At 40.7% G+C, this 18,818-nt stretch overlaps 1 protein-coding gene across 3 annotated transcripts in view; it reads right to left on the bottom strand.

Moving 5' to 3' along the window:
* EIF2AK4 (eukaryotic translation initiation factor 2 alpha kinase 4) overlaps positions 1-18,818 on the bottom strand; it is a 103,188-nt gene that overhangs the window by 64,823 nt on the left and 19,547 nt on the right. For 2 of the 3 annotated variants that reach the window (XM_038580020.1, XM_038580017.1), the window contains exons 3-8: positions 18,599-18,701; positions 15,434-15,586; positions 13,627-13,707; positions 12,288-12,436; positions 5,944-6,059; positions 2,316-2,473 (exon numbers count right to left, since the gene is read on the bottom strand). In XM_038580020.1, coding sequence (XP_038435948.1) covers positions 2,316-2,473; positions 5,944-6,059; positions 12,288-12,436; positions 13,627-13,707; positions 15,434-15,586; positions 18,599-18,701 — 760 coding nt within the window. The remainder of the gene's footprint in view (positions 1-2,315; positions 2,474-5,943; positions 6,060-12,287; positions 12,437-13,626; positions 13,708-15,433; positions 15,587-18,598; positions 18,702-18,818) is intronic. The other variant, XM_038580018.1, reaches the window with a different exon arrangement.

The raw sequence follows: 18,818 nt of genomic DNA, 5'->3' as shown, positions 1-18,818 counted from the left end.
AGGAAAAACACCACTAAGATAATATTGTATTGATCAGCATTAACTGGTGTTTCACTTTACAAGTTAAATATTTAATAGAAAATGTACTCTCAAAGGAGATGGGATATTTTCTGAACTGTATCCTCCCCGAAATTGTAAGGCCAACCTAACACTTTATAAAGATGAAAGCAATTTAATTCTCAACTTCTGTGACCTCAAAATCTAATGTACAAATACGCAAGCAACTTGTTTTTTTGAAAGTAGGCACCACAACCAGGGTGGAGCCCAACATAGGGCTTGGAACTCATGACCCTGAGATCTAGACCTGAGCCGAGATCAAAAGCCAGGATGTTTAACCAACTAAGCCCCCCAAATTAATCGCTCTTCTCTTTTATTTTTTAATTTTTAAAATTAAAAAAAAAGATTTTATTTATTTATTCGTGAGGGACACAGGGAGGCGGGGAGAGAGACAGAGACAGAGAGAGAGAGAGGCAGAGACACAGGCAGAGGGAGAAGCAGGCTCCATGCAGGGAGCCTGACGTAGGACTCAATCCCGGGCCCCCAGGATCACACCCTGGACTGAAGGTGGCGCTAAACCGCTGAGCCACCGGGGCTGCCCTCTCTCATTTTTAAATAGGCTCCATGCCCAACGTGGAGACAAGACTCTGAGATCAAGACCAGAGTTTAGAGTCAGACACTTAACCCAGGTGCTCAGATGAACAGCTTTTAAAAGCAATTTCTTTTGCCATAAGGCCAGCAGGGGGGAAAAAAAGAGGGACAACTGAGTGGCTCAGTGGTTGAGCATCTGCCTTTTGCTCAGGTCATGATCCTAGGGTCCTGGGATCGAGTCCTGCATTGGGCTACCCACACGGAGCCTGCCTCTCCCTCTGCCTATGTCTCTGCCTCTCTCTGTGTGTCTCTCATGAATAAATAAATAAATCTTGAAAAAAAAAAAAAAGAAGGCAGCCCAGGTGGCTCAGTGGTTTAATGCTGCCTTCAGCCCAGGGCATGATCCTGGAGACCCATGATCAAGTCCCATGTCGGGCTCCCTGCGTGGAGCCTGCTTCTCCCTCTGCCTGTGTCTCTGTCTCTCTCTCTCTTTCTCTGTGTCTCTCATGAATAAATAAATAAAATCTTAAAAAAAAAAAACTAATTTTTTTCACAAACCTTTCCTGATTAGTGTGACTGGCTGGCTCAGTCGGTGCAGTGTGCGACTCTTGATCTCAGATTGTGGGTTCAAGCCCCATGGTGGGTGTAGGGATTACTTAAAAATAATTTAAAAGTCTTAAAAAAGAAAGAAAGAAAGAAAGAAAGAAAGAAAGAAAGAAAGAAAGAAAGAAAGAAAGAAAGAAAGAAAGAAGAAAGAAAGTCTTTCCTGTTCATAAAGAATCAATGTCAACCATTTAAAATAAGTACTAACACAAAAGAAAAAACCCCACAAATTGCTCATATGGTCACTACCCCTCCCTTTTTAAATTTTATTTATTTATTCATGAGAGACACAGAGAGAGGCAGAGACATAGGCAGAGGGAGAAGCAGGGTCCCTGCAGGGAGCCCTATGTGGGACTTGATCCCAGGACTCCAGGATCATGCCCTGGGCCAAAGGCAGGTGCTAAGCAACTGAGCCACCGAGGGATCCTACAAAAACCGTTTCAATTTCAGTATATTTACTTCCAGTTTTTCTACCAGAAATACATATTTCTAAACATAATGCTTTCCTACTGTTTGTGATCTCATTATTATGTAACTGTGTGACATGCAATGTTAAATATTCTCCTTAAATTCAGCATTATAAACTAATGTTAAAATTGTCCAGTCCCCTAAAATTCAGATCTGCTGCAAAGACTTCAAAAGATTGCAGAGGGACACCTGGGTGACTCAGTGGTTGAGTGTCTGCCTTCGGCCCAGGGCGCGATCCTGGAGACCCGGTATCAAGTCCCGCATCAGGCTCCCTGAATGGAGCCTGCTTCTCCCTCTGCCTGTGTCTCTGCCTCTCTCTGTGTGTCTCTCATGAATAAATAAATAAAATCTTAAAAAAAAGATTGCAGAAAGCACAAGAATGAAGTATTATTTAGCTCCAGCTGGAGATGGTTATTAATGCCCTCAGAAAGGCAGAAAAAGAGTATAGGAAAAAGCCGTACAAGTCATAACCATGTTCTGAGTGTGGTGAAAGGGGCAACAAGGGGCTGAGAAAACTCTGGAAAAGAAGCAGGTCCCCCACCATCACCTCCAGTTAAAAGCCCAGCTCTTTTGTTCTGCTACCTCATCAAGTTGGGCATGGGGGGTAGGGGGTAGAGGGGAGAGGCCTCTGCTCAGGGGGCCCCTGGGATGCCCACCTGCTTTTTGCACTTATCAATCTTCTCCTTCTCTTGACTGGTAAGGAACGGGCCCATTTTTTTCTGCCACCGAAGGACCCACTCATGTAATGACACAAAGTTGCCAGTGGCCGTTTCCAAAGCATTATAAACTAATTTTCCAAGCTGCTCATCACTGCCTGCACATTGAAAGAAAATATGATGAAATCTCACTGGTCTACTTTCTGCTGGGGTCAAGAAAGAGGGGCTATATCTTCATTCATGCATTCAACAGTGGATACCACATGCAAACTATAAAAAATGATTTCATATAATATACACTCTGTTGTAATCAAATTTTTAATATTTCACAACATACTCTGAACTCTTAAATATTAATTTTTACAAATGGACAATAATTGACTATAAGATTTTAGCATCAGATCAGTGTTATCCTCTACTAGCCATTATTCACAACATGACTTTCATGACCGGTTCACTTCTGATGACCATGCCTACCCTCATGTGACTAATGACCAACTAATGTGATGAAAGGAATTTGGAAATAGGCGCAGTCCACTGAGATTACTCCACCAAGGTAGATTACTGTGCATAGGAAAAACAAGTTTTAACAATTTCGAAACTTCAATATATCAATGATCTTATAAAATGCGAGTATATGCAACAAATATAAACTGGCCACTGGTTTTGGGGGAAGGAACCAGAAATGAGTTTAAATTTGAAGCTAGAAAGACAGACATATTTATTTAATAATAGGTATATGGTTTCCACTCATATCTGGAGGAGTGAAATTTCTATAACACCAATTTTTATTAAAGACTGTGATAGAAAATTACCAAAAAATTGGAAATGAAGAAAAGTACCACCCACAATATCACCATTTTCTCTTCCACTTCCCTCTACTTTTTTTCTAATTTACCAAATCATAGCATATATAACAGGGTTTCTTACCCTTGACACCAGGACATTTTAGACTAACTCTTTTGCTGAAAAGGGGGGACTTGTGTACTGCAAGGTGTTTAGCAGCATCCCTGGCCTCTACCCACTAGATGCCAGTAGCACCCCTACCCTAGTCTTAACCATTGAAAATAGGTCCACAAATGTCCCACAGGGGACAAAACTACTCCCAACTGAAAACCACTGATATATAGTATTTTGTCTTTTTCCCTTAGTACATAAATGATAGTTTTCAAAAAAAAAAAAAAAAAAAAAGATAGTTTTCCATGATGCTACATTGTCTTCATAATGAAAAAAAAACAGTTCCAAAGAAATGATGTACTTATTTTTTCCATTTAAAAATGCAAGGTAACCTGTATTTATAAGACAAAGTAGTCTTAGCAAAATTACTTTAGAGAGGGCAGCCCCAGTGGCACAGCAGTTTAGCGCCACCTGCAGCCCAGGGCGTGAACCTGGAGACGGGGGATAGAGTCCCCTGCTGGGCTCCCTGTGTGGAACCTGCTTCTCCCTCTGCCTGTGTCTCTGCCTCTGTGTGTGTGTGTGTGTGTGTCTCTCATGAATAAACAAAATCTTAAAAAAAAATACCTACTTTAGAGAAGTGTGTCTGAACTAGCTCACCTAGACTTTTTAACAGAGAAGCAGTTTTTAACCTCATTAGAAATGCTGGCAACTTAAAAAAAAAAAAAAGAAATGCTGGCAACTTAAGAAATTTTAATTAAAATAATCAGTTATGCTAGTTATAAGCAACTCCTGACATTCTGAGCCTAAGGCAAAAAAAACATATTCCTTGATGTATGAATATATTTCAACCTAAGGAAGCAACCTGTGGAACGTGGGGTTTAAGCAGTACACCCTGGGAGAGACATGATTTTAATATGGGATGGAATGTGATGTGATTTACATAAAGCCTAATTAAATGTGTGCGTCATAAAGTACAATATCTCGCAATATGTATCTCCTCAATTGGAACCCAGTGGGTATCTCCTAATTGCTGGCTGGAGGGGTTTTTCTGTATTGTGATTTTTTTATCACCACCCTCTTGTCACTTTTTCATGATGGGGATAATAAAAGGGACAAAAGAACACATTGCAATGAGGCTGAAGGAATTATGTTACCAGAAGATTTCTGACTGCAACTCTATTAAGTGTTAATGATTATTTGTACAGACGGTCTCCATAGTGCTTTATCCATCAGCTTTCTCTGCTTCTAACAGCTTTAAGTGGAAAAACTAATGTTAATTAGTTCAGCTTTTATAAAACATTTCCTAGAAAATCAGGACATATTTTAAAAATCAGACCTGTTGTGAGAAAGCTAATAAATAATTTACATGACGGTTTTATTAAAAAATGTTGACTACAAATGTGTCCCCTAATGAGGGCATTAACTAAGGTAAATTGGTCTAATGTGTACCAGTGAGAATTAGAAACTAAGCGAAGGTAATAAGCATCGGGATTAATTTGCCTTCCTGGTTTCTCCATATTATTGAAAGCAGTGAGTTTTATGTTAAGTTTGGGAGCCTGAAATGCCTCTAAGTCAAGGACAGTCTCAGGTCCAAGGTCATGAACCTGCTTAAATGGTTGCTTTGTCTGAATAGGGCACACTCTGTGTACACATGGTCTTGTACAGTTCAGGCTGCTTTCTGATAGCCAAGGTTAAGTGTTCAGTTCATAGACTATTCAGATATCTGGTTTGTTCTCCCTTTTATCTGCTGCTTGCTCCTGGTAACTCCCCTGCTAATTTGCCCTCCTTAAAGGGCATAGGAAAAAGACACCAAAAGAAAGTAAATTCAGGGACGCCCGGGTGGCCCAGCGGTTTAGCGCCTCCCTTCAGCCCAGGCCATGACCCTGGAGACCCGGGATCGAGTCCCACATTGGGCTCCCTGGATGGAGCCCTGCTTCTCCCTCTGCCTGCGTCTCTGCCTCTCTCTCTGTGTGTCTCTCATGAATAAATGAATAAAGTATATTTTAAAAAAAAGAAAGTAAATTCATATAGATAATTTGGCTGTTAGCTTTGGTAAGAATATTCATGCGATTGAAAATTAAATTGTCAAAATCACTACATGCAAGTGACCCCTACACCAAGTAGTGGCTGTATCTGAATGGCTGATAAAAGATGTACACTTATGCCAAAAAGTAAATAGTGAAAACTTGACTTTAACATAAACAATCTAAATCACAAATTGCTAAACCAGCTTTATTCTAAAGAGCCCTTAGTAGACAAAATTGCTAAGTAAGACAGATGGAAAATAAATAAGCTGGTTTTCCTGGCCAGCAATGCCAAGCAGGAAAATGCTATTGAGATGGGTATCAACTTTAGAAAATTACACTTGGTCATTTTATTAAACATATTTTATCAGCAATTGATACACATGATGCAAAATTCTAGCGATTCTTATTTTCGACCATTTTGGTTTCAAAAAGCTTGACGAATTATAATAATGACAAATGTTAAATGATCTTTAAGCTAACAATACTTCCAAGAGCTTAGGTTTTAATTTCCATTTTACGGAAGGGGAAACCTAAGCACTTTCTCTTTCTGGTCATTAGCTAACAGGAACTAGAATGACTTACTGAGTTGATAGCCTTCCCTGGACCACACTGCTTCAGACAATGCAGTGTCCGTTCCACCCCATCCTTCCATGATTAACTTTTGTCGCTAGAATAATTTAAATCAATTTAGCGAATTTACTCACCAATGCACCTCCCTTTGTAAACCATGAGCTGATCAGGGCTACCCATAGAGAAATACAGGACTTCACAAGAGCCAGAAGAATCTTCACTACTACACAGAGAATACTGACGTTCTCGCCTTCAAAACAAATTTAGACAATGATTTTTTTTTTAAGATTAACACACACACACACAAAAAGATTAACACAGGAAATTCTTGCCCCTCTGTTTTCTCCTGTTTACTACCCCATTCACTGTCTAATATCTATCTCCACTAGGAACTGAGTTCAAGTGCTAATGGGATCAGTAGCACCCCACTCTATTGAGGTCCTCTCCATATGAACTCTACAGATCCCTAAATCTACGTCTGTGCTGTCCAACAGGGTAGCCACTAGCCACATGTGGCTATTTAGATTTAATCAAAATGAAATTAAAAATTCAGTTCTGAGCAGCCTGGGTGGCTCAGTGGTTTAGCGCCACCTTTAGCCCAGGGCATGATCCTGGAGACCCGGGACAGAGTCCCACATCGGGCTCCCTGCATGGAGCCTGCTTCTCCCTCTGCCTGTGTCTCTGCCTCTGCCTCTCTCTCTCTCTCTCTGTCTCATGAATACATAAATAAAATCTTTAAAAAAAAAATTCAGCTCTTTGGGGCACCTGGATGGCTCAGTGGTTGTCTGCCTTTGGCTCAGGTCCTGGGATCGAGTCCCATATCAGGCTCCCCACGGCCCATATCAGGCTGCTTCTCCCTTTGCCTGTGTCTCTGCCTCTCTCTGTGTGTCTCTCGTGAATAAATAAATAAAATCTTAAAAAAAAAAAAAAATCACCTCTTTAACAGCAGTAGCCAAATTTCAGTACTCAATAGCCACAAGTAACTAGGTGGCTACCCTGCTGGACAGCACTGATAGGGAAACATTTCCATCATCACAGATGTTCTACGGCAGTGATTTAGCTGGGTCCCATGGCAATCCCATATCTCTGGATCCCCATGCACCTGCACGTCTGGAGAAAGCTACAGATGGGGATGTGGAGCACTACAAATGCCTAGTCTTCAGCTGAGCCCCAAACATTGTATGTTCCCATTCGTTGTCTTGTGTTTGGTAGATATGCTCTGCTAATCTCCTTTATGACTTCTCCCCAACGCTCAGAACCTACCCTGTCCTCCCTTCTTCCTCATTTTTTGCTTTTTGTCTGAGTTAGAAGATCTGGGAAGCTAGATGATAATGCAAAAATAATCAGGGAATTATAAATATAATTATAATATAAATGAATAAATTGGCAGAGGTTACAGGGAAGAGGGATACGGAGAGAGCTGACAGTCAGGCCTGGACACCTGTACGAAAGGTTTTGATAAGCCACAGGGACTGATCTCTGGAAAGCAGCCTCACTAAGCATGATCTTGCCTTCTACTTTCGCTCAGAACATGAAGCACTGGAGAGTGAAGCCCACACTTCTACGGTTCTGCCTGTAACATTTCTTGACATCTGTACCATTCTTTCTTTTGCCCAGACTGAAGGAGGATAGCAATCCAGTCCACTGTTCCATTCCCAACAGTCTCCTCTGAGATCTGGGTCCATGAGCTAGTCCCCGTCTCCTGTACATTCAGTCTGACCCTCCATTGGTTCGCCCCTCAGACTATGGCTCTCTCCCAGGTGCACACTCCCCTTCCTCAATCTTGTGCTCCCACCTCCTCTTGCTTTTCATTTTCAAACTTCTGTACTTGCTTGTCTCCACCTCTGTGCCTTCTCTTTACTCTTCATGCCACTGCAATGTCAGTAAAATCACCATCACCAACCTATCCACTCTCAATCTGGTTTTTCCCCTTGGTTCTTTTCTTTTGGTTGGTGGCACTGTCATCCATTCTGTCTCTAGTCAGAAACACACAAGCCTCCCTGAGCAACTAGATCTCCTATGTGTAGTTAACCCCCCAAGCACCACCCTCTCCTCTCCAATTCCCCTTGCCCCATTTGGGTCATTGCCAACTTTCTCCTGGACACGTGTGATACTCCATTATTAACTGGTCTCTCCACCTCCAGTCCTAAGCGTCTTCCCCTCTCCCAAGCCTCTTCCACACTGCTGACAAGAACCATTATGATTTGACTGTCTCATACCACACGTGTCTACATATTTGAAACACCAGGGAAGGACTAATATACTGTAGTTCTGTTTAAATTTCTACTTGTAAAGTTTTTTGTTGGGCAGCCCAGGTGGCTGGCTCAGTGGTTTAGTGCCGCCTTCAGCCCAGGGTGTGATCCTGGGGCCCCAGGATCAAGTCCCATGTCGGGCTCCCTGCATGGAGCCTGCTTCTCCCTCTGCCTGTCTCTGCCTCTCTCTCTCTCTCTGTCTCTCATGAATAAATAAATAAAATCTTTTAAAAAATAAAATAAAATAAAATAAAAAATAAAGTTTTTTCTGAAACCAAAGGCACCCTGAAACTTACGGAGAAAAACATAAAAGCAAAGGTTAAAATGATATGGTAGGCTTATTAACATAAATTATTCATCTCTACATCCATTCTGCTCCTTCCAAAAGATGGTGCTAATAGATATTTTAGCTTATGTCATCTTTATGTTATTTATAGTGTGTCACTGCTCGGTTTACAGGGGTTTTAGGGATGCCTAGGTGGCTCAATGTTTGAGCATCTGTTTTCGGCTCAGGCCGTGATCCCAGAGTCCTGGGATCGAATTCTGAATTGGGCTTCCTGTGGGGAGCCTGCTTTTCCCTCTGCCTAGGTCTCTGCCTCTCTCTCTGTCTCTCATGAATAAATAAAATCTTTTAAAAAAAAATAAAAGTGTTTTAGAATATTAATCACTTTATCATGACTGTTAAGTACAAACAATGAGAATGTTAAGAGTTTTAGTGTGAGGGATGCCTGGGTGGCTCAGCGGTTAGGCATCTGCCTTTGGCTCAGGGCATGATCCTGGAGTCCTGGGATCGAGTCCCACATCAGGCTCCCTGCATGGAGCCTGCTTCTCCCTCTGCCTGTGTCTCTGCCTCTCTCTGTGTGTCTCTAATGAATAAATAAATAAAATATTAAAAAAAAAAGTTTTAGAGGGAAAAGATGAATCATTAGGAGTGAAATAAATGAAATATTGAGACTTTTAAAAGTTTAAGTGTCAAGAAAACAACAAAAGTGGTATAAATAGAATAGAATGTATAACAGTGGTAATCATTCTGAAGGATAAAAAGCAAATCTCATAAAGTCTGAGAAGGAATAGAGGCAAAAGGCAGTGCCATTGATGTTTCCTATTTTCACCCAAGAGATGTATATATATTGGGTGCTCATATTGTCTATTTTAGACTCATCCAAAATTGAGTTTAGAACAACCTTTAGGAACCTAATTCATTTATGAGTAAAACAGCTTCTGAACTGCATCAGAAATAACCATCCCTGGGACACCTGGGTGGCTCAGTCAGTTAGGCACTGGACTTTGATTTTGGCTCAGTTCATGATCTCAGGGTTGTGAGATCAAGCCCCACGTTGGGCTCCACTGGACTCTGCACTGGGTGTGGCGCCTGCTTAAGATTCTCTCTCTTGGGGCAGCCTGGGTGGCTCAGCAGTTTAGCACCACCCTCAGCCTAGGGCTTGATCCTGGAGACTCAGGATCAAGTCCCACGTCGGGCTCCTTGCATGAACCCTGCTTCTCCCTCTGCCTGTGTCTCTGCCCTCCTCTCTCTCTCTCTGTGTCTGTCTCTCATGAATAAATAAAATCTTTAAAAATAAAAAAAGATTCTCTCTCTCCTTCTCCCACTCCAGCTCCAAAAAAGGAAATAAAGAAAAAAAAAATAGCTATCCCAATGCAAACAAATGTAATTTAGAAGCATTAACAGTGGTCTCATCATCAAGGGTCTATTTGAGATTACAGAATGTTCACAGGGGATTACAATATTATTAGGAATATCACCCATGCAATCAGTTTTTCCAAGTAGCTGTGTTATGCAAAGATAAAGGATGTTTTAAACAAAACTGCCAAATATTATTAACTACATCTTCTAAGGGACAGAGAATTAGAGATAATTCAATTTTAGAAAACTAAATTAGGTGCCTAGGAGCTTGATGCCTAAAAACAAGAAAAGGTGAATTTTTTTTAAAGATTTTATTTATTTTAGAGAGAGAGAGAAAGAGTGAGTGCAAGCATGGGGAGAGCAGAAGGAGAGGGAGATGATCTCCAACAGACTCCACATTAAGTACAGGACCCAACGTGAGGCTCAATCCCAAGAACCTGAGATCACTACCTGAGCCGAAACCAAGAGTTAGAGACACTTAACCAACCGTGCCACCCAGGTGCCCCGAAAAGGTGTTTTTTTTTAAAAGCCAAGTAGCAAGAAGAGAGGTGGCAATCTGTCAAAGGGGGACTTAAGAATTGGGCTCTCATCCAAAAGACTGTTCTGCCAACATGACTGATAGGGTAGTTGGTTGGACCAGGATATGAAAAAAGGAGAATCTCACCTGAAACATAGAAGATATCCTCAACTTCCTGTCTAATTCATCAAGATGCCACAGAAAACTAGCTCTTCATCCCTTAGTTTCAAACTCAGGGAAGTACTGAGGACAGAAAGTAAGAATTCTCGACACTGCTTAAGTTGAGGTGAACTAGTCTATGCCTCCAAGGAACCAAGTAGAGAAACAGTGATCAATGGAGAATCACAAGTTTGGAAATATTTATCAAGGATTCACTCCTTTTGGGCAGCCCTGGTGGCTCAGTGGTTTAGCGCCACCTTCAGCCCAGGGCCTGATCCTGGAGACTTGGGATGGAGTCCCACGTGGGGCTCCCTGCGTGGAGCCTGCTTCTCCCTCTGCCTGTGTCTCTGCCCCCCTCTCTCTCTGTGTCTCTCATGAATAAATAAAATCTTTAAAAAAAGAAAAAAGAAAAGGATTCGCTCCTTTCCTACCAACGTCCTTTATATACTTCAGTGGTTCCCTAGTTTTTTGGGGAGAGTGCAGGGAATCCCATGTCTTATACCTTTCGGAATCTGTTCTCTATAAGGATGAACAGCCAGCAGTTACATTAACTGGTTTGAGGATCAGGAAAACAAGCTAGGGTACACTTGGGTGGCTCACTGATTGAGCGTCTGCCTTTGGCTCAGGGCATGATCCTGGAGTCCCAGGATCGAGACCCACATCAGGCTTCCTGCATGGAGCCTGCTTCTCCCTCTGGCTATGTCTCTGCCTCTCTCTCTCTCTCTCTCTCTCTCTCTCTCTCTCTGTGTGTGTATCTCTCATGAATAAATAAATAAAATCTTAAAAAAATAAATAAGCTATAAAAAAAAAGGGGAAAACAAGCTAGGAGACGACCTGATGTTGTTTGATGGTGGAAACAGGTAATACATCCTAGACTCTAAGCTACACATTAGTAAGCTGCAAAAAAGGTGGCTGCGAATCTGTGGGAAATGATTCTCTTCCATGAACTCCTTACAGAGACTTTTCTTCCCACTTTGGCTTCTCCTAAAAAGTCCGAAGTACCCAGTTATGAGGTGTAACACCCCTGGAAAGAAGACAGGGATCAGGGAGGACTGTGTCTGTACTTCACAAAAGGCAATTTGACACTGAATTATATACTTGAAAATGTTTAGTTTTATGTTATTTGATTTTCTTTAAAAAGTCATTCCTTCAAGGGGGAAAAAGGACAACTTGAAAGACACAGAAAATGAAGTTCTTCCACAAAAGCAATGACTCATCGGAGAAAAACTGGGCTAAAAGGCCTGGCCCTTGGGGCACCTGGCAGGCTCAGTTGGTGGAGCATGCAATTCTTGATCTTGGGGTTGTGAGCTAGGGCCCCACAGTGGATACAAAGATTGCTTAAAAATAAAATCTTTATAAAAGAAAAGAAAAGGCCAGGCCCTTGAGTATCAAGGCTTTAAGTTCTACTAGAATAGTGCCTGGTTTTCTGTTCTTTTGTTTTAAATAACAGAAACCTTTTGTTAAATAAAGCTTTACTGGTTTCTTATAACCCACAGAAAAAGAAAATCAGAGTTGTCCCTGTTAAAGAGGCTGCAGACTGGGACGCCTGGGTGGTTCAGCGGTTGAGCATCTGCTTTCGGCTCTGGGTGTGATCCCGGATCTGTGATTGAGTCCCACATTGGGTTCCCTGTGAAGAGCCTGCTTCTCCTTCTGCCTAAGTCTTTGCCCCTCTCTCTGTGTCTCTCATGAATAAATAAAATCTTAAAAAAAAAAAACAAAAAACTTAAAATTTAAAAAAAGGATACTCAGATTGAGTTAGAACAAATGAAAATCTTCTTTTACACTATTAAGATTTATAGCCTTTGAAAAAGTTACTAAAACTATTACTTGAAAATTCCATCACATGTTGCTACAAGTTGTTTTTTCTACAATCTTCATCTTTCCTAATCAGAAATCCCATGGACTTACCTAGACCTTCCAGAGGAGTTGGTCCGATGTTTACCATTTCCTACAAAGTCAGGAGAGCCTCCATGTAGAATGGCAGATATTCTGTGTCCTCCTGGGTCTTTCCTAGAGTTTTGATCTTGGTTTGACAAACTAGCAATTTCCAAACGCTCCTAGAAAAAAGAAAAGTAAAATTGACTTTAGATACAAGTCATAAATAGGAGACAATCATGGTACATAGTCATTAGTTTAGTAGAGAGTGCAAATTTTATTTAAGCTGAATGTTTTCAAGTGTAATAATATTAAGTTGAACTTAACTTTTAAAAATTCAATGTCCAGAGTGTATTGGTTCAAGAACTGAAGACCAGGTTATAATATCACCAGAATGTGAATTTTCTAAGTGAAAATGCTTAGAATCTTACAAGATGGGTGAAAAGTTGAAAGAAGAGCAAGAGAGGGAGAAGACAAGGAAGAGGAATGCAAAGAGAGAATAAAGTGGCTGGTGGGCAGGTGGGATCAGAGGAAGACAGGGCTGATGGAAACAGTCCTATCACCTTACATTTATGTATGGCTCTGTACTTTCAGAAAGGGCAGAACATTTATCTGTGGGAATTACTACATGAGAAGGAAGGGAGGAGTCATCAGTCTCATGTTAAGGGATGAGGAAAATGAGTCACATTTAGTGTCACCTGTCAAGGTCAAAGAGCTGGCAGTAAAAACACCAAAGCTTTAAATTAAAGCCAGGTGCTGCTTACTTGGACATCACAATGTACACCCACCCATTACCCCTTAGAGTTAAATGCCATAATTCTACAAAAGAGTATAATTTTCTCTAGAGTTCTCCAAACATGTGTAACTGTTATGTTGACCGTGTTGGACTCAAGAAAAATATAGGAAAAAGGACTTCATCCTTTTCTACCACTGCTTTTTAAATCTGCCTTGTTGGATCCTTCTTTTCCATTACTGAATACAATCTCCAGCGGATCTGTATGATTTCCATTCACTCTTCAGTTGAACAAATAGTTGTATTTTCCAAGTACATACTAAGAATTCCAGTCTGGGTTAATTATCAAAGCTTCAATCTTTGCTCTCCCTTGACTCATTTTTTTTTGATAAACTACTGTCATTCCATCAGCCCGCGTCATCTTCAAATAACATACAACTCTAAATCTTGCTTCCATTTTGGGCAATCTGGAATACACAATGAGTGATATTTGGGGGATTTTTTTTTTTTTTTAGTGCTTCATTTCCAGCTTTACTACTGATAGTAACACAGGAGAGGAAAACATTATTAATGGAAATAGAAACATTTTATATTTCACAAAATGTAGACTATTTTAGTGTGGTACAATTGATAGTATACCTGCTTAGCCATTTCTTTTCTTTTTCTCTCTTCTTTTATCTCTTCTTTCCTTCTTTGAATCTCATGAAGGATTTCACGTTGCTGAAATGAATGACAGTGCATCAAATACCATTCTCTGAAACCCAGACAACATATAAATTCCACAATCACAAAAACTCTTTTGCATTTCTTTTTAAGATTTTATTTAAGGGAGAGAGAGAAAGAGCACGAGCAGGGGGGAGGAGCAGAGGGAGAGAATGACAAATACACTCCATCGCAAGGGTATGACCTGCGCCAAAATCAAGTGAATGACCTGAGCCAAAATCAAGAGTCAGACACCCAACTCACTGAGACACCCAGGCGTCCCCCCAAAACATCTTTTGCATTTCTATGATTCAAGCCCTCCTTCCTAAAAGGCCTGAATACACAGAACCTTATAACAAGCTGTCGTTATGTCGGTTTCATCTGTTCTAATACAACTGTTGCTTCCTTTTAGTAAGGTTTCAGGACTGTATGGGGAGGGGTGCTGACTCCCCACTCTTCATGAGAAACATTCACTACAGCACCATCATGGGCCTCCCTGTTATTCCCAGACCCTCCTCTTTAACATCTGCCTATCTGTAGAGAACATGTACTAGTGTCTGCTCTCTGCTAGAGCATGGGACCAACTTGGTGCAAGCAGGCTGAGCTGTCCCTGGTGCCTGGACCTGGGGTGGCAGTGGCTCAGGAACCATCCCTGCATGCCACGGACTTTTTGCTATTTTCTCTACTTTTCTCAACATAAAATTTTCTAATTTCCATCCATTTGACTCACGTAACTATTGCTCAAGTGGGACTGAATTTAGGTTGGGAAAAATAGTATGTTGGTTTTTTTTTTAATGAGTCCCCTAAAATTCCAGGTTGTAGATATAAAAACCATTAAGAGACTCACCAAAAACTGCATTAGCAATAATACAAAATGAAAAAAATACTCAAAACTTGAAGGTAAACAGTATACCAAAACAAGATTGATCGCTAAATAGTCACTAATAAAAATGTGCCTTCCTAGAAACAATGAAAATATGGAACTTTAAACCCTACAGAATAACAAGGCTACACAATTAAATAGGAGATGAGAAGTAACAAATGAATGGCAGCCACAAAGAGGTGATAACATGAGCACAAGATGAACAAAATGAAGGGGGAGAAAAAGCAGAACCAAGAGCAAGAACCTAAGAAAAGCATAGTAACAAAACCCTGGAAGTAACTGCAAGAACAGTAACATCTGGGACGCCTGGGTGGCTCAGCGGTTGAGTGTCTGCCCTTGGCTCAGGGCGTGATTCTGGGGTCTCGGGATCGAGTCCCACATTGGGCTCCCTGCATAAAGCCTGCGTCTCCCTCTACCTGTGTCTCTGCCTCTTTCTCTCTCTCTGTTCTTCATGAATAAATAAAATCTTTAAAATTAATTAATTAATTAAAAAAAAAAGAGGGAAGAAAATAGCCTGTAAAGCTCAGTGAATTGTTGCACAGCTTTACAAGCTCAGAAAGACCACAAGAAGTTTGGTTAAATGAACTTTTTTCTTTTCTTTAAAGATCAGGACTAGACTGAGGGTTCTAGAAGCAGCTAGATATTTGTTGGGGAGGAAACCACTTGTCACATTTCTGTTTCTCTTTGGGCTCCTCTCATACACATCTCCAGTTTTTTTTTTTTCTTTCACACCTCCAGTTCTTGAAGCAAATGCTGAGCACAGCCTAAACAAAGATGAGTGTGTAGGCAGAGATGGAAGTAAACACTGATAGCAGCTCCCGGTCATCTGGGCCCAGTTATCAGTAGTGACAAGGCTCTCACCTCCTGCTCTACCTTCTGCTTGGCCTCCAACAGCCTCCGCTGCTCCTCCTGAGCCCGCCTTTCTAGCATTTCCTCATGGAAAGACTTGGGAGGGGGCTTGTTATGCTCGCTGAGAAATGACTGCACATGGTCGGCCAGTTCAAATATCATCACCTTAATGCATAGAGAAAAATCAACCACAAACGGTCAAATAATGGGAAGATGGAACCCAAGCATGCAGGCAATCAGGGGCCCACTTACAACGATGATGGTCACTTTGATATGACACGTTCTAAATTAGGTGTATGATGCAATCACAGCAGGAAAAAGCTTTTCCAGGCTCACCTCATTGTGCTGCTATCAAGACAAATCACTATCTAGATAAATAAAAAGCTTCTTTTCTTTTACAGTCCTATTCAACTTTATTGGCATTTTCTGTATAATAAATCTGATAAAATTTTTCTGTACAAATAAATCTGATAAAATATTTAACAATGCATAAAAATAAAGTACTTTCCCAGCTAGAGAACCTGTCTACAGAACAATAGCAGAAGGATCACTGCCAGCATGAGGGCTTTCATCCGTCTATACAGCATGCTAAAAACATTCTTTGGGGTATGGAGGCAAATACTTAAAACGCCACATCATCTCCCTGCTAGTAACCGGCCAGTAGGAGGCTGATCAATACTAAGAAAGCATTCCATTTCCACTTAGGGAAGCATTCATGGATACTACCAGAAGAAAAAATATCCCCCTCTCAGACATTGTTTATGTGAACATAGGAGCCACTTTCTCATACCTCCAGGAGTCATGAATCATATCTGGGCTGGTAAAATCATAAAACCAGGGTTTCTGGGACCCTACACTGATTCACTGTCCCAACCCCAAAGAGGTCAAGACTGTCAAGCTTTTTCTGCAGATGATGACCACCACTCTGACATTTCTTTTTCCTCAATTACAGTAGAGCAGTTTAAAAATTCTTATTTCTTAAGGCACTTAAAAAAGGGTGATAACTAGTAATAAAAGTCACTGTACACAATATAAAGTTAGTTCACATGGTGTTCATTCACCTTTCTCTCAAGGAGTAAATGCCAGGACACCAGTTATTATTGGGGGAAGTAATGTATTTTTTTAAAATTATTATTATAACAGAGGCTGTGGCATTCACTGGATATACTTCACTTTACAGTTGACAAATACTAATCTAGAGTCTAAGAGGCATATTCTTCGAAGAAAAGCTCTTTTAGGGACGCCTGGGTGGCTCACCCAGGACGTAATCCTGGAGCCCTGGGGTCGAGTCCCACATCGGGCTCCTTGCATGGAGCCTGTTTCTCCCTTTGCCTGTGTCTCTGTCTCTCTCTCTGTCTTATGAATAAATAAATAAAGTGTTAAAAAAAATAAAGAAATGAAAAGAAAAGCTCTTTTAAGAAAAGCTGGGGAAAGTAGGCAGTTTCTATTGTATCAAAGAGAAACCACTTGTACACCAGAAAGGGGACAGGAGCCAAGCAGTGGAGAGTTTTTCTTTTGCCAATCAATTTAAATTACTAGCATTTTCTGAACAAAGACTAGATGAAAATAAGAACTACTATCCAAACTGGCTCTCATTCCTCTCTCCCTATATGTCTATACAGCTGTTTGTCCTGCTCCTCTCAGTGCTCTACTCAAATGTGACTTCATCAGAAGCTTCTCCTGACCTATTTATTTATAACAGACATTCCACTATCACCTCACGATACATATCTGTATTAGCCAGCATTTTCCAAAGAAGCAGAACCAATAGTATGGGGTGTCTGTGTGTGTATGTGTGTGTGTACACGTGCACACAGGTGTGTACAGCAAGAGACTGATTTTAAGAAATTGACTTATGCAATTATTATATTATTAATATTATTAGTATTAATTATTATAGAGGCTGAAAAGTCCAAAATCTGTTGTGGGGTAGCAACAGGCAGGAGACCCAGCAGGTATGATCTGACCTGCTTCCAGAAAAGCCAGTCTTTTTCAGTTAAAGCCCTCAAGCAATTGGATGAGGCCCATCCATATTACGGAGGGTAATTTACTTAACTCAAAGTCTACTGATTAAAATGTTAACCTCGGGCAGCCCTGGTGGCACAGCAGTTTAGCGTCGCCTGCAGCCTAGGGCGTGATCCTGGAGACCCTGGATCGAGTCCCACGTCAGGCTCTCTGCATAAATAAATAATCTTTTAAATAAATAAAATGTTAACCTCAAAAAAAATTTTTTAAATAAATAAATGTTAACCTCATCTAAAAAATACCTTCAGAGAAACATCTAGAACAATGTTTGTCCAAATATCTGGGTACCGTGGTCTAGCGAGGTTGACAAATAAAATCAACCATCACAACACCTATTAGAACACAGCTGAAATAAAAAAGTGATAACACCAAACGCTGGCAAGGATGCAGAGAACTCGCATCACTCACATATTGCTGGTGGGAATGTAAGGTGGTACAGCCAATCTGGAAAACTTTGACAGCTGCTTACAAAATTGAAATGCAGCTTTCATATATCGAAACTTGCACTCCTGGGCATTTAACCCAGAAAAAGGAAAAATTATGCTCACATAAAAACCTATAGGTAAATGTTTACAACAACTTTTTTCTTCTTCTTTTTAAGAGAGAATGCGAGGGGAGCACCTGGGTGGCTCAGTGGTTGAGCATCTGCCTTCAGCTCAGGTCGTAATCCTAGAGTTCTGTGATCCAGTCCCACATCAGGCTCCCCACAGGGAAACTATTTCTCTCACTGCCAATGTCTCTGCCTTTCCCTCTGCATCTCTCATGAATAAATAAATAATCTTTAAAAAAAAAATCAGGTTTGGATGTCCAGTCCAAAGTGTGCCAACATACGGCCAGGTTCACCTGCCTTTTTTTTTTTTTTTTTTTTAAGATTTTTATTTATTTAATGGACTCACATGGACTCTTCTCAGAAAAATTCTGAAGAACCAAGGTACCATCCATAGATACTCTACAATGCATCATTCATAAAAACTGTACATTAACAATGTTCTCCTTTGTACATATCAATAGGAAACAAACCATTCTAGTCAAAATTGGGTTTGAGCTGCCACAGAAAAGCCTCCAAGCCTAACAAAAAGCAGAAAGGCAAACACTGGTGACTGGGATGAGATTTCTACCATCCTCTTACAACTCCAGTTGAATGTATCTTACCTCTCCACAATGTTTTTTGGCCACTTTCTCTAGGTGGGATTTTAACAAATGAACACTTTCATTTGATAGACCTTTGGCATTCTTTAACTCTATTTCAGGGACTCTGGAAAAGAAAGAGAAAAAAAAAGTTACTCCAAAAAGTATGACCTCTTTGCATTAATATTTGCTAGATCCAAGCAATGAGCACAGGGATTTCATATAGGCCACTATGCCCCAACAA

Source organism: Canis lupus, chromosome 30 (assembly GCF_011100685.1).
Source record: "Canis lupus familiaris isolate Mischka breed German Shepherd chromosome 30, alternate assembly UU_Cfam_GSD_1.0, whole genome shotgun sequence".
Taxonomy (NCBI): domain Eukaryota; kingdom Metazoa; phylum Chordata; class Mammalia; order Carnivora; family Canidae; genus Canis; species Canis lupus.
This window is presented reverse-complemented; position numbering and strand designations above follow the sequence as displayed.